Source organism: Chiloscyllium punctatum, chromosome 37 (assembly GCF_047496795.1).
Source record: "Chiloscyllium punctatum isolate Juve2018m chromosome 37, sChiPun1.3, whole genome shotgun sequence".
Lineage (NCBI taxonomy): Eukaryota > Metazoa > Chordata > Chondrichthyes > Orectolobiformes > Hemiscylliidae > Chiloscyllium > Chiloscyllium punctatum.
In genome coordinates, this window is record NC_092775.1 from 63,524,665 (window position 1) to 63,540,745 (window position 16,081).

The following is a 16,081-nucleotide window of genomic DNA, read 5'->3' on the forward strand; positions in this document are numbered from 1 at the left end:
CTTTGACCCTTCACAAAGTTGAAATAACAAAGTTGAAATAACAAATCAAGTAACATGCAGAGCTCATCAAGGGCCAGAACTCAACTCTTTATAATCAGCCAATCCAACTACATTATTACACACATGTGGGGTAGTTGAGACTTGATCCTTACCCCTTTGGGTCAGAGTTAGGGACACTACCACTGCTCCAGATGTGCACAGCTCTTGATGTTGTGAATCAACCTATTTATAAATGTTATGACACAACTCTAGAGCATGGGGAATTAAACCTGGGTCTCCTGGTTCAGAGATAGGGGAACTACTACTGTGCCACACCAACTCTTCTTTTTTTATAAAACTGCATCAAACCATCCTTATATTCTAGCTCATCTTTTCTTAACTAAAACAGCACCAGATCATCCATGCCATTAGTTAAAATAACAAATTACAAGTATTATTAATAATCTCATAGTTCAAAATCCACGGAACGTTTGCTTTGTATTACAATTGAATCCCACTTTAAGTTATTTTCATTTTTGTCCTGCCAATGTTTAATTGAATAGTAGAGTAAGGTTTGAGGGGTTGTGTAGACCAGCCATCCACTTAGATGTTATATTTTTGCGCTTATTAACTAACACACACTTTGTGGATAAATGGTTACATTTCTGCTGATTTGCAATCAAATTTGACATTAGAAGCATCATATAATTATAATGATATCTTGAGTGTGATTCTAACCTTGGGTGATAATCTGTGTGCAGTTTGCACATTATCCCCCTGTCTGCAAGAGTTTCCTCTGGGTCCTCTGATTTCCACCCACAGTTCAAAGATGTGCAGATTACATGGATTAGCTATGGGAAATGCAGTATTATTGGGAAGGAGGTGGGACACACTTGGAATGGTCATTATGGACTTAATGGGCTGAATAGCCAGCTTCCATACTGCTGAGATTTTACAATTAAATTTAATTGCACAATAGTTTATCATAACAGTCATTTGAGTAAGCTTTCATCATGAGCAGCTGTGGCTCAGTTTGAAGTACTCTTGCCTGTGAATGCAAAATTGTGTTTTCGGGACTGACATTAGGATCTGCTGACAAAAGGCCAGTGTAATACTGAGGGAATGTTGCACTCTCAGATACTTTGTCATTTGGATAACAGCCACCATCTGTGTATCCTGGGATATTATTTAAAAGAAGATCAGGAGCGATCAATTTTTATTCCTCATAACATCACAAGAACAGATTATCTAGTTTTATGGAGTTTGCTGCGTGCAGGTTGGTGACTGTGTTTCCTTCATGAAGTGCTAATTACACTTTAAAAATACTTTACTAGTTATAACATCTGTTGAGATATCCTGTGGTCATGATAGGTGTGCCACATTGTTATGGTTCTGTTCACTGAGCTGGCAATTGTGTTGCAGACATTTCGTCCCCTGTCTAAGTGACATCCTCAGTGCTTGGGAACCTCCTGTGAAGCGCTTCTGTGATGTTTCCTCTGGCATTTATAGTGGCCTGTCTCTGCCGCTTCCGGTTGTCAGTTCCAGCTGTCCACTGCAGTGGCCGGTATATTAGGTCCAGGTCGATGTGTTTGTTGATTGAATCTGTGGATGAGTGCCATGCCTCTAGGAATTCCCTGGCTGTTCTCTGTTTGGCTTGTCCTATAATAGTAGTGTTGTCCCACTACTGTTGGGACAACACTACTATTATAGGACAAGCCAAACAGAGAACAGTCAGGGAATTCCTAGAGGCATGGCACTCATCCACAGGTTCAATCAATAAGCACATCAACCTGGACCCAATATACCGGCCACTGCAGCGGACAGCTGGAACTGACAACTGGAAGCGGCACATACAAATCACTATAAATGCCAGAGGAAACATCGCAGAAGCACTTAACAGGAGGCTCCCAAGCACTGAGGATATCACCTAGACAGGGGACGAAACATCTGCAACACAAATTCCCAGCTCGGCCAATAGAACCACAACAATGAGCACCCGAGCTACAAATCTTCTCCCAAACTTTGAAGGTGTGCCACATAAATGCGAATTGTTTTGTTTTCAAGATATAAACCTCTTTTGAATGATGTAATTGAACATTGTCACCTGCAGAAAATAGAGACTTAAAATCTAGAGAATCCATTAACATTCTCCAAATGAAATGCAACTGCAACTTGCTGAAAAAGATTACATTAACTTTATTAGGAAAGGGTGTTGAATAAATTGTGCAGTGTTCTATGCTGGTAGCAAAATCATTCAGAGTTTCATACAGAGAAGGTTGCTTCTTCCTCACTAAGAGTGAACTGTAGTAGCTATAATTCTATATGTTTCATGTGTAGCTCCAGTCCTGCCTAACAGATTTGAGTTCTTTGTGACCGTCTTATATATATCAGATGTCTGATTAGTTGGCTACAGATGGAGGGCAACAACACAAATTCACTAAATTGTTGAATTTATGCATCATTTATGCTTGATGATCTTGGAAGCAGGGCCGAGCCTTAAGACAATAGGAGTAATTGATTTTGTGTTGGAGAGGTGCAAGATGCTTCTTTCAGAAAAGAGAGAGTGATGGGTTGCTGAGGAATGTTGGTCATTTATTGGACATTCTCCATCATCTTCACCCATTCTGCAAAGCAAAGAATATATTGGATTGAAAACTTACATGTATATTCTAAATACTCAACAGTAAATGTATTATAACATTTTTTTGTACATACCATCAAAATCAAGTTTGCCATCGTTGTTTCTGTCCCCCTCCCTCATCAGTTCATCAACTTCTTCATCTGTAACACGCTCATCACCACACTTGATGATTGCCAATAACTCGTCACGATCGATGAAACCATCAAAATTCCTAGAGTCAGCAAAAAAAGTATGAATGTCTCCAAACCAAACCTAACTGCCTCACCAAAATAGAGGTTGGTATATGAGAAAAGATCAGATCCACCTAATTTCATTTTATTCCATCCTGGTTACACTGTACAATTTAATCACAGTAATCCATTTTAATCACAGGGGTACGACAAATCTAAATATAATGCATGGACATCTCAGGAAAGAGCTTCAGAAACTTTAAGTCCAAAGTCACCTTTTCTATCCAAGCATGCCACACTCACCCACAATAGAACATAAGAAATAGAATAATACAGAGCAATACAGGCCCTTTGGCCCTTGATATTGAAACCAACTGAAGCCCATCTAACCTACACTATTTCACTCTCATCCATATGCCAATCCAATGACCATTTAAATGCCCATAATTTTGGCAAGTCTACTACTATTGCAGGCAGTGCGTTCCATGTCCCTACTACTCTCTGAGTAAAGAAACTACCTCTGACATCTGTCCTACATCTATCATCCCTCAATTTGAAACTATGTCCCCTCGTGCTATCCATCACCATCCTAGGAAAAAGGCTCTCATTGTCCACCTGATCTAACACTCTGATTATCTTATATATTTCAATTAAGTCACCTCTCAACCTTCTTCTCTGTAACAAAAACAGCTTCAAGTCCTTCAACCTTTCCTCATACGACCTTCCCTCCATACCAGGCAAATCTTCTCAGAACCCTATCCAAAGCTTCCACATCCTTCCTATAATGCGGTGACCAGAACTGCACGCAATACTCCAAGTACAACTGCACCAAAGTTTTGTACAGCTGCATGACCTCATGGTACCGAAATGTGATCCGTAGACTAATAAAAGCTAACATGCTATATGCCTTCCTAATAGCCTTATCAAACTGTGTGGCAACTTTGAGGGATCTATGTACATGGACACCAAATCTCTCTGCTCATCTGCACTACCAAGAATCTTACCATTCACCCAGTACTCTGCATTCCTGTTACTCCTTCCAAAGCGAATCATCTCCTCACTTTTCTGCATTAAACTTCATTTGCCACCTCTCAGCCCAACTCTGCAGCTTATCTATGTCCCTCTGTAACCTACGAAATCCTTTGGCACTCTCCACAACTGTACCAACCTTAGTGTCATCCACAAATGTACTAACTCATCCTTCTATGCCCTCGTCCAGGTCAGTTATAAAAATGGCAAACAGCAGTGGAATCAAAACAGATCCTTGCAGTACATCACTAGTAAATGAACACCAGGATGAACATTTCCCATCAACCACCATTCTCTGTGTTCTTATAGATAGCCAATGTCTGATCCAAACTGCTAAATCACCCTCAAAATCACCCTCAATCCCATGCCTCCATATTTGTGTGGTAGGCTACCATAAGGAACATTATCAAATCCCTTACTGAAATCCATATGCACCACATTAGCCATTTTACCCTCATCCACTTGTTTGGTCACCTCAAGAACTCAATAAGGTTTGACAGTTTCTGGTTCTGCTTGAAATTTTTCTTGCACCAAATATTTCAGTATATCTCCCTCACTTTTGTTCTGGAGAAGTTACATTGGACTCAAAACCCAAGCCTTTCTTTTCTGTCTCTACGGATGGTGCTAAACCTACTGAGATTTTCTATTATTATTTCAGATCAGTATCTTCTGCAGTATTTTGTTTGGGAATGAGTTTAATCTGAGGGTTACCATGAGTCAGTTGAAAAGAAGAGTCCTTTATGGTAACCTCAGCTGGTGTAGGAATCAAACCCACGCTGTCTGTGTCACTCTGCATTGCAAAGCAGCTATCCAGGCAACTAAGCTAGCCAACCCTTTCTGCTACATTTCGCCTCAAGAGGGTGTGGTTTTCTGTTTGTTGTGCTGACATTTGACCAAGTTCTTTCATTTTACAATGTTTACACTGTTGAAACTACTGCCTCAAAATGGAATTGCTGGATAGCCATATTTCTACTAATGTAGCTAAACGTCAAACTCACGTATCAAATACACGAAAGAATTCTGCCAACTCTTCTTCAGACTTTCCTTTCGCCTCCTCTTTCATCTGTCTCACCATCATGACCAAAAACTCTTCAAAGTCAATGGTACCACTTCCTAAGTTAAGAGCGCATTGAAATATAAAATCAATCTATCGTTAGCCATCAATGTTTGAGAATGAAATGATGTTTGAAAAAATTAATTTTCTAAGTATTGTTGTGAACTGCTTTCTTACCATCTTCATCCACTTCCTCAATGATGGCATCCAACTCTTCTCTGGTGGGGTTCTGACCCAAGATTTTCATCACTTGACCCAACTCCCTGGTGCTGATGTCACCACCACCATCAGCATCAAACATGTCAAATGCGGCCTTAAACTCTATAATAAGAAACTTAAGTAATTACTGTCATATTATTATTTAGTTTGTTCTGTTTCAGAAAGTCGTCAGCATTCAGCCAGGCAATGTATGGACATCTTCTGCATAAGCATTCACATGTAGATTAAGTAAGGACAGTGCTGATTTTGTGCTACTCAATTGATAGTACTTAAGCACAGATACGGCCATTTAATCCTGCAGCTTAATCCCAATGTAGAAGCGCCATCTGAGTGTTAATAAGAACTGTTGCAATCTGAGATTTGACTACTCATTGAGAAACCCAAGAGATCAACCATAAGTGAAGTAGGGCACGCTACTGTCTACGAATCAGTAAAGATGTGAATTATCAGTGGAAGTACTTTTGACCTACTGCACTTTTCTTGGCTGCTCCAGAAGGGCTAGTTGAAGAAATAACATCACAAATTAAGATGTGGAGGAGCCAGTGTTGGACTGAGGTGGACTAAAGTCACACAATCAGATTATAGTCCAACAGGTTTATTTGGAAGTACTACCTTTTGGAGCGCTGCTCCTTCATCAGGTAGCTGTGGAGCAGGATCATAAGACACAGAATCTATAGCAAAAGTTCATATTGTCATGCATGTAACTGATAAGGTATATTGAACAAACCTAGATTGCTGGTCAGTCTGCAATCTAGCAATCTAATATTAATCTAGCTTTGTTCAATATATTGTATTAGTTGCATGCATGACACTGTGATCTTTTGCCATAAATTCTGTCTTGTGTTCCTGCCCCTCAAGCTATCTGATGAAGGAACAGTGCTCCAAAAGCTAGTACTCCCAAACAAACCTGTTGGACTATAACCTGGTGTTGCGTGATCACAAATTTAAACTACATACAAAACTCATACACAATATTCTGGATCCATTACCTTTATGGAGATCCTGCCTCAAGTGTTCAAAGGTCTATTGGTTGAGAATGACCTGATTAGAATCATGAAGACTTAAGGCAGAAGCTTCCCATCTTGCGTAAATGTCATTCTCAAACTGAGGTACAACCAATGATGACCCATCAGCCCACATCTTCATTCTCTATTTAATATGAGATGAGTTGGCCTCTTGTCTTGTCTGGTTTGTGGGACTTTTAAGCAACCAGGGTCATTCTGTGCATGTCCTGTTGCTTGGTCATGTTATAAGGTGTACCACATTAAGTGGAACTGTGTGCCACTAATATTCGGGCTAATAGTTTTAGATCAAAAAATTGATTTTACAGGGTACAATAAAGTGAATACTGTAATATAGCAACCAATTGTGGCAGAGCAGAAACCTACAGATAGTGATGACATAATGTTCATATATCCCTATTTAGAGATATTGATAGAGGGTAAATATTGATAAGGACATTGGAATGTATAACTCTACTCTTTAGTGAGTAGAGTTCAGGGAAATTCTTGTGTTCGGTAAAATGGTCTTCCAGTCTGTGTATTTGGTCTTCCCAATGTACAGGAGACTCCATTTTGAACCACGAATCCAGCAGACTAGATCAAAAGAAGTTCCCATAAATCAATCTTTCACCTGGAAGGGGTGATTAGGCCTTTGAACAATGAGGGGGGAGAAGGAAGGAGATAAAAGACTTGAAGTTACACCTGCTGTATTTGCCTTGAAAGGAGTCTTGGAAATGGAATGAGCTGTTGGGGATGACTGAGTTTGGACCATCATGAAGCAAATCCCTTCAGAGTGCTGAAAGAGGAAGGAAAGATCCATTTCGTGGTGGCATCTTGCTGAACGTAGCAGAAATTCTGGAGGATGGTCCTTCCTATGTAGAAGTTGATAGGGTGAAATGTGAGGACCAGGGGAATCCTATTGTGATTCTCAGAGGGATGGGAGGGGCTCAGAGCAGAACTGCTGGTAATGGAGCAGAAACAGGGGAGGTTATGACGCTACCCTTAGCTGAGGATAAAGCAGCGGAAAAGTATTGAGGTAAGCTGCATCATCACGATTCAATTGGGAGAAAAAATCGAACGGAATCCTTCCAGGGTATAAGCCAGCCTGGTACATGTACGGTCGACGTCAAACGTCGTCTGGTTGATCTTAATGTAACTAAAAGAACTGCAGATGCTGAAAATCTGAAACAAAAACATAAAGTGTTGGAGAAAACCAGCGGATCTGGCAGCATCTGTAAAAAGAAAACAATAGAGTTAACAGTGACTCTTTGGACTCTTGGACTGGACTCGAAATAACAAATCTTTTTTTTCTCCCTCGAGATGCTGTTGAATTTCTCCCAACGTTTTCTACTTTTCATTCAATGAATCTTAGTTGATAACCTACACGGGAAATGAAATCGGGGTCTATGTGATAATCAGCTGCTTCCCTGAAAATGTGTAATATATATTTTGAGTCACCCCTGAGTGTTACACCACTCCATCGATGGAATAATCTTCCTGCACTCACCAGCGATCATTTCCTCGCTGAGGTAAGACCTCGCGTCTGCTTGTTGTTCTGTCATTGGCTGCAAGAGAAAATATCTAGTTTAGGAAGTTGCCTATAGAAGTGGCCACGCAAATACGATTCAGACTTTTCCCGCTGGGAAAACAAAAGACTGCCTATACAAGGAGCTTCCCAAAAAGATGAAAGCACAGAAATGCATTGACAGAAATCAAACCCGTGCTCGGCCTCTTCAACCTTTAGCTGCTGTCTGAAACCACCCCGCTGCTTAGAGGGACCAGTGCATCAGAGAAACAATCCCCAGCCTTTGTGGATATACTCAAGTGACATCAATGCTGTCTTTGAGGTCTCTTGTGGCAAAGTGGTAGTGTCTGAGCCAGGTGATCCGGCTTCAAGTCCCACCTATTTCAGAGGTGTGTCTTAACAGAGATTAATTTGAAAATATCGATGAATATAAAAGGCACCTATAGCAGAGACCGCGCTGATAATTCCTCTGAGTTGCCTTTGTGGAGTGGCCGGTAGAAAAGTTGCCAACGTTGACCAAGTCGGACCTCACCATTGTAGGTGAGGTGACACCCAGCATCCCCAGCCTATTGTCTAATAACCGGCGCATTCTCCGTCCCCAATGTCTCACACACTGTGCTGCCTACAGCCTCAAAACAGCAATCCGATAACGTTCAAATTTTGACCCAACCCGAGACATGCAAGGCCGCCTTCAGTTTGGAAAGGTAGTGATGAGACCTGCTGAGGAGTCACGATTGTTGTTTCTTTCTCCTTTATATTTCAGAGGTCCAGCCCAACAAAATCAGAAAAAGACAGTTCAGCCCCTCGAGCAAGTTGCTGTGTTTGGCGTTCACCTTAACCCACAACTGATCCGTATCTTAATTCCATCCAGGATGGTCGCGAGTCCTAGTCAGCAAGTGGACTCAGTGTTGCATTCATCCGTTCCTACCGTTCTTTGAGGGGCAATTTCCTGACATAGTTCTGTTAACTGATATTGGGGCAGCAATTAGATAAACGCGGGGTAATAGCCTCCTTATTGGAAGCATTGTTCTTCCTGGGGCGTTTAGTTAGACAATGCTAACCAAGCACAGCTATTTGAAAGCAAGTTGAACTCCTTAAAGCATTCCAACTGCCTTCTCCCAAGCAGACAGTAATCTATAGTATCCAATCCATTCATGTGGGAAAAATAGCTATCACGTATCCTTTGACAGAGTGCAATCCCCGGCGAAAATTTAGTCTGAACCAAACGCCCTCCTATTTTCGCAACCCATCTTGTGTTTTCTTAAATGCAGATCCTTCTTGGGATAAGAACATCCTTGATATTGGGCATGTCTCTTTTGCTCCCAAGAAGGTCTTAAGGCAATCCTTTCAACTGTATCCCCGACTTATGGTAGGTTTTTTGTACTTTGGGGCGTTTTGAACCCTGGCAAATTTCTCACCCTAAACCAGAATGTCACTCATGCCAATGAGCAGCCAGGCTGGCTGAGGTCAGCTTGGGAGGCTTCCGTACCCTGCGGATGATGTTACTTCCATCTAAATACCATGTTACAGTGCTAGCCCATTCCCCCACTATGATGCAGTGTTAATTTGTAGCCTTTTCATTCGTTTTCCAATATACATAAACGTTTTTTCTTTCCTGCAGCGTTTTTACTATTTTTCTAATTGATATTGGATTTATATTTGGCAAGTGGAGGGACAGTGTGGACTCGATGGGTCGAATGATCTGCTACCACACCGTACGGATTCTATGATTCTATGAAGTCTAACCAAGCAATGTTGTCGACACTCAAAGTAAACCAACAACTACCACTGTTGAGTCTTCAGACATTTGAAGTTACGTTTCCTGTTTAGCCAGCAGTTATGCCCAAAATCAGGACATTAATAGCGTCTTAGAGTCGTAGAGATGTACAGACCCTTCGGTCCAATCCGTCCATGCCGACCAGATACCTCAACCCAATCCAGTCCCACCTGCCAACACCCGGTCCATATCCCTCCAAACCCTTCCTATTCAAATATCCATCCAAATGTCTCTTAAGTGTTGCAATTGTACCAGCCTCCACTACTTCCTCTCTCTGCGTGAAAAAGTTGCCCCTTAGGTCTCTTTCCCTTCTCACCCTAAACCTATGCCCTCTAGTTCTGGACTCTCCCAGCTCTGGGAAAAGACTTTGTCTATTTATCCTATCCATGCCCCTCATAATTTTGTAAACCTCTGTAAGGTCACCCCTCCGCCTCAGACGCTCCAGGGAAAACAGCCCCAGCCTGTTCAGCCTCTCCCAATAGCTCAAATCCTCCAACCCAGGCAACAGTCCAATAAATCTTTTCTGAACCCTATTTAAAAATGGAAGAATAGATGGGAGAGAAGGAAATATTTTATTTCAGTAGCGGGAGATCTTTCCATGTGTTAATTACCTCGGTATTATATTGAGAAGTACTTCAAGCAACTAACAGGTTTAAAAATCGGAATCAAAGATACCAATGCTCATTCTCCGTCACTAACTCTAAATAAAACCAGAAACTGACTGCTTCATCTTAATCTAATGTGGAAATGCAGCTCATCACCAAAACGTGTCAGAGAAGGCATAGAGGCATAAAGTCATACAGTCAAACAGCATGGCAACAGATCCCTCGGTCCAACCAGTCCATGTTGAAGATAATCCCAAACTAAGCTAGTCCCTGCTCCTTGCCCTTATCCCTCCAAACCTTTCCTGTTCATGCACTCATCCAAGTGTTTTTTTTTAAACGTTGTAATTGGACCCAAGTCCACCATTTCCTGGCGATGTTCATTTCACCCGCGAACTACTATGGATAAAACATTTGCCCCTCATGTCATTTTAAAATCTTAAAAAATGTGCTCCCTAATTTTGGAATACCCCATCTTAGGGAATAGACCCCTACCATTAACGCTATCCCCACATGATTTTATAAACTTCTATAAGGTCAATTATCAACCTTCTATCAAGTGAAAGAAGTCCCAGCCTATCCAGCCTTTCTAACTCAAACCTTTCATACCGGGCAACACCCTGGTAAACCTCTTCTAAACCCTCTCCAACTTAATAGTATCTGTCCCAACAGCCACAGAAGCCAAACATTGTCATTCTGTGTAAGGATGCAATTATACCAGTGAAGTTTCCATCAGGGTGACGTGCAGGTTTACAGAAGTCAAAATAAGTCTCGGGTCAGAGCAAGCTCCAGTCATAGCTGTTGGGTGCATTGCTGGGGACAAAGAAAAACCTTCCTGTCATCATATTTGAATCGGCTCTTGGTCGGGTCTTAAGGTGTTCCTCAAATGCTTTATAATTCGCCGGGTATATTACTCAAAAAAAGAATTCCGTCGACTCCTAAAATTTCTCACCTCACTCAGGGTTTATACAGATTGAGACGTTTATGATTGAACCGTGATGCTAATGATCACAACTTGCACAACATCTACCGCCTAGAACCATCTTTCCAATTGCTAAGGCAGTGCTGTTAGAACTTAGTAGCAATAATAACCCTGATCCGCTCTCATCCACTTATGTAGTGTATAACTAGTGTCAAACAGACTATCTTCCTATAAATGGTTATTCCAACAGAGCAATCTCAAAAGGTTGCTACTAAATTTAGTACAGGTCATTAAGTTGCATCTTGTAACCTTTTAAAGGTCTTATCTTAAACTCTTCTCTCTCCTTTAGGCAATCTCAGGACACAGCCAGCTGTTATGTATTTATATTATGCTGGCCTAATTCCAGCCAAAACCAAAATGTTTCCGTGCTTGCTGAACTTCAAGTCAAAAAGCCGACCGAAAAGATAATTAAAGATAGTACAGGAGTTTAACGGACAGCTTTATGTTACATTACCTTCAGTAATAAGATTTAAACAGTCATTTAAGGCAATATGAGCATTTCCAGACACATCTTTTAAAGCCCAGCCCGAGTTGCATGTGAGAAGATAATGTTTATTGGCTGAGTGCATGCCCACATTGTTGTTATGTAGGGGATTTCTGCTCATTTACCGATCAACCAGTGTTATACGTCCAAATTAAAATGTTATGATTGGGGGTGATAGTGTGCCCATGTAATTGCTGTTCTTGTCTTTCTGGCTGGTAAAAATTGCAGGTTTGCGAGCCAATATGAGTGTCTACAATGTCCCCAGTAGAGGGTGTTATAGTAACATTCATCCCAGCAAGTGGAAAATATACCATCACACTCTTCCTTTCTAAGTAAGGAAACAGCTTTGTGGAGTCAGGACTAGAATCACTTGCTCGAGCAGGAGTCATGACATCTATGAAACTGATCCAATTGAGTTTGTACTAAACAGTAAATCTACTATTTTCAACCATGGAAAAAGAATGACCCCACTCATTCTTAAATCAGTTTAGTTAGTGGTAAGGATTTGATCCCTTGCTACTTCCTTTTAACATTGCTGTTTATGGGCAATGAGTTATTGAAATACATCGCACTTCCCCAGTATTCTTCTTCCCTCCAAGACTGGGAATACCTTTTTGAAGTGCACTGGCCTGTGACAATTTTATCTAACTGCTAGGAAATGAATGGACCGAATCTCCAGTTTATGTACAATGTTCGCAAGAAGGGAAATTACAATCAGGTTTAACATCACAAAATCGTCATTAAGGAAGCATGTAAAAGATAGTGAATGTCTTGTACAATTGAATTATAGAAACAGCAGGACACCATTGAGTCCCTGGAGCCTGCTTCTTCATTTAATTAGTTCATTGTTAATCTGCACCGCAACTTCTCACTGTGTCAATATACATCAACACTTGGACAATATTCAGGCTTCAGCTGACAAGTGGCAAGTAACATTTACACCACACAACTACCAATAGTTACCATTTTCAACAAGAGGGAATGTAACCATATCCTTTTGATATTCAGTGACATAGCCATCACTGAATTGACCGCTATCAACATCCAAAGGATTGCCAGTGACCAGAAGCCGAACTGGATTAGCCATGTAAGCACTGTGGCTATGAGGCCAAGTCAGAATCTGGGAATTCTGCAGTGAATAACTCACATCCTGTCTTCCCAAAGTCCCTCCACCATTTCAAAGTCAGGCGTGTGATGGGATACTCTCCTCCTGCCTGGATGAGTGCAGCTCCAAAAGAAGCTTGACACTATCTCCGACAAAGCAGCAGGGATGGTTGTCACCACGTTTGCCACTGTCACCATCAGTGCACACTGGCAGCAGAGCGTAGCATTTCCAAAATGACCTTCAGGGTCTCACCAACAGCACTTCCCAAATTCACGACTTGTGCCACCCAGAAGAATAAGTACAGTAGATACATCGCAACACCATTTGCAAAGTCCCCTCCAAGGCAACACCATCCTGATTTGGAACAGCTCCATCAATGTGAATGGGTCAAAATCCACGATCTCTGTCCAAACAACACTTTGGGGATGCCTACAGTCTCATTCTTGCAACCTCACCTAAAGTGCGTAACAGGTTATTTGGGAAAACAACGAATTTGAACAAATTAATTACCACTAGAAGAGAAATGATGTGAATAAATGATACCAGAACTTGTCAGAACATTTGAGTATTTTCATATGACCCTCTCATGTTTTCCTCATCTCAAGTCTCCGATTCTAAATAAACAAAACAAAATAATTCTACCACATTTCTGCTTCGTTGAGCATGGATTTCAAGATAGTAGCAGAATTGGAACAGATTGGAAATGTTCTGTCTAAAAGCAAAGGTACCATTGGAGTAATTGGCAGGCTGGTCAAGTGGGTACTGAAATCCAAAGCATCTCGTACTCCAGTTTAATCCTCGCTCAATTTACACCAGTCAGGATGCACAAAACAGCACGTTCATGAGACCTATCGATAATTCACGACTTTGCAAAGCTTGCCACTTCCCGCTACTGATTTCAAATAGACAGAGCATGTTAGGGAGATGCAATGACTTAGCTAGCTACAGGAGAATGATATTCTCTGTAGAGTGAAGTGCATTGCAAATAACCTCAAAGGCAGAAAGAAAGGTGCACATTTCATCAAAATGTTGCAATAAAGACCACCCATACACTTTATTCCCACCCTAGTTCAGCTGATTTTGATGTACGCTGGTTGAAACGAACGTTTCTTACCTCGGCTTTTTTTTGACAACCTCTACTCCTGACTTCAACGGCGGCGAGAGTATGAATGTCACTTGGTCTGTAAATTTACCTCAGTAATCCAGCCGACGTCGGCTTTCTCCAGCAGCAAATCAGATCGCGGTAAGAAGAGTGGGGTGGGGGGGGGGGGGGGGGGTTGAGGGTGTATTTGCTGACCGGGCAAAAAATATGTTCAGGAAGCAAAAGGTGAAACGGAAAACATCCGGATCACCCACTGTTGATTTGAGGGGCGGGGAGAGAGTCAGGGTGATTTTAACCTATTCTTTAGAAACGGGCATAATCAGTTGCAACGCCAATTTTACACAGCACTCGGTTCTGTGCTATTGGTATTAATGGAGAATATTGGGCAAAAGTCACAAGTCGCGCCTCGTCTGGTTGTGCGGGTTTCGAGCCCATCAGCTAGTAGGGTTAAAACCGCTTTTGAGCATCGTGTTGAATAAAACAATAAGGTTTTGTTAGTTTGCAGGCCTATAACGGTGACATTTTGTGACAGATGCAGAATATTTGAAATTGTCTTTTGCCGCTGACGTGTAATATTTTAAAGCCAGAGTATTGGGTAAGAGAAGGTTTATTTATAAACACAAAAAGTCTATTACACGTCTATGTTTGAATGTTGAAAGTGCCCCCGTTTTTATTATTGAGGTGAATGGGTCAAAATCTGAATCGTTCCAGTTAGACTGCAGGCCGAACCTGAGACATCACTGGGTGGCAGTAGTTATCACGGAGGGGAGATACGAGATTGGCATGGTCGAGAGATCTTTGATGGAAGAGAAGGTGAGATATTTTTAACTACTTGAAGGAGTTCTTTCCAAAATAGGGAAATCAGTCTTATTTGGAGACTCCTCCTATCAGAGGTTTAATTTAGTCGGGAGAGAGCGTGGAGTTTGAAGTCATCAGCAAATTGAGAACGCTTGGCTGTACTCGCAGTTTCACTCGATACCCCATCATCGTGAGTGGTTTAAATATCTGACTGCATTCATTAAACAGAAGCAGCCAAAGACCACGATGCAAATAATCATTTCAATGCGCGTCCTACAAATGAACGCGATTGTCAATAGGTTTTTTTTGGAGTTGGAAGTTTTGCACGCACATCTAAATTTGGCGGTAGTTTGTATGGAATTGTTCACTTTGAGAGCGCCGGGTGACTCTGCAACACGCCCCGTATGGTTCACACACACATGAGCAGCGTTTCTCCTCGTGCTTTTCTGCAAACATTTCCAAATCTGCAAGCCCACTAAAGGTCGAGAAGGCGGAAAACTCGAACGTCCCTGATGAGCAAGGGCTTTCATCCAGAAACTTTAGCCAGAGGAATGTGCCTCGTAAGTGAAGGAGCCCACATTTCACTCTATTTATAACGCGAATCTTCCACTTTTTATCTGTTTCCTTCCCTCTTGCACGTACTAGAGGCTGGCGAGAGCTCTTGAAGAACCATGCTCACAATTCAAAGGGAAATTCAGAGAGAAACACAAAAACGGGAAGCAATCTCTTACTCTTTACCATCTTTTTGCTTGGCTATTTGTGTGTGTTTTAGTTAAGGCGGCGAAAGTAGCAACGTTGATTCTCGAGCTGTACTAATCTGGAGATTTATTTTGTTTTCTCTGGTAGCACCTGGCGTTTTCACTGTCAAATGATGTTAGCAAAAGCATATCCTTAAATAAATTTCCCTTTTAATACCAGATAGATACATCTCTGATCTTTTAAAATGTATTTTGCTTTTTAAAAGTTCGAAATGCATATTGTGCATTTTCTTCATTTTGCAAGCATCCTGTACCATGACTATGTGCAATGCAAGGTATCGTTTTCCACTCCAAAACCAAAACCCCATAGCAATATCCAGGCTACTTCATTGAATTGTCGCCGTGAGTTCCTGTTGCTGTCGCATTTGCTCGTTCTCCGGAACCTGGCTGCAGGTAATATGGTTTTGTTGCTGAAGGCGCGCGACACCAAATACTGTCTACCGTTACTTTTTTTTTGGCTTCGTTTGGTTATAATGTACTTTCCACTTTTATTTTAAAGTAGCTGTTGAACTTTTTAAAAAAAGCAATTTGGACATCTCGAATTGTGCACGGAGACATTGTTCACCGATTTAAATCTCTATATATATCTTACTCTATCTTATTATATGCGCTACAGGAGCGAAGCGGGATGATATCGGCATGACGCTGGAATTAATGAAACAACACATTGGAAACATGAATTTAATGTACATGCTTACCATTGTCCTGGCTTATTAGGGCGCCACAGAAACTCAGATTTAATTGAAACGCCTCTCTTCCACAACTCCTACTAGAAAGCGAATCTTTTTTCCCCTCAGCTTTTAACTTGTCCTCTTTCTTTAATTGGCCGAATATCCAGTGAGATTTCAGCATCTC

At 41.4% G+C, this 16,081-nt stretch overlaps 1 protein-coding gene across 2 annotated transcripts; it reads right to left on the bottom strand.

Moving 5' to 3' along the window:
- Positions 1 to 2,155: 2,155 nt before the first annotated feature.
- Positions 2,156 to 16,081, bottom strand: LOC140463158 (troponin C, skeletal muscle-like). 2 transcript variants are annotated; one of them, XM_072556925.1, is made up of 6 exons: positions 15,925 to 16,081; positions 7,601 to 7,658; positions 5,051 to 5,194; positions 4,818 to 4,932; positions 2,695 to 2,831; positions 2,156 to 2,603 (listed from the first exon to the last, which is right to left on the bottom strand). In XM_072556925.1, exons 1-6 carry the CDS (start codon positions 15,925 to 15,927, stop codon positions 2,572 to 2,574), a joined length of 489 nt encoding a protein of 162 aa, XP_072413026.1. In that variant the 5' UTR covers positions 15,928 to 16,081; the 3' UTR covers positions 2,156 to 2,571. The 2 variants fall into 2 exon arrangements, with proteins under 2 accessions (XP_072413026.1, XP_072413027.1); XM_072556926.1 differs by lacking the exon at positions 15,925 to 16,081 and adding an exon at positions 13,683 to 13,755.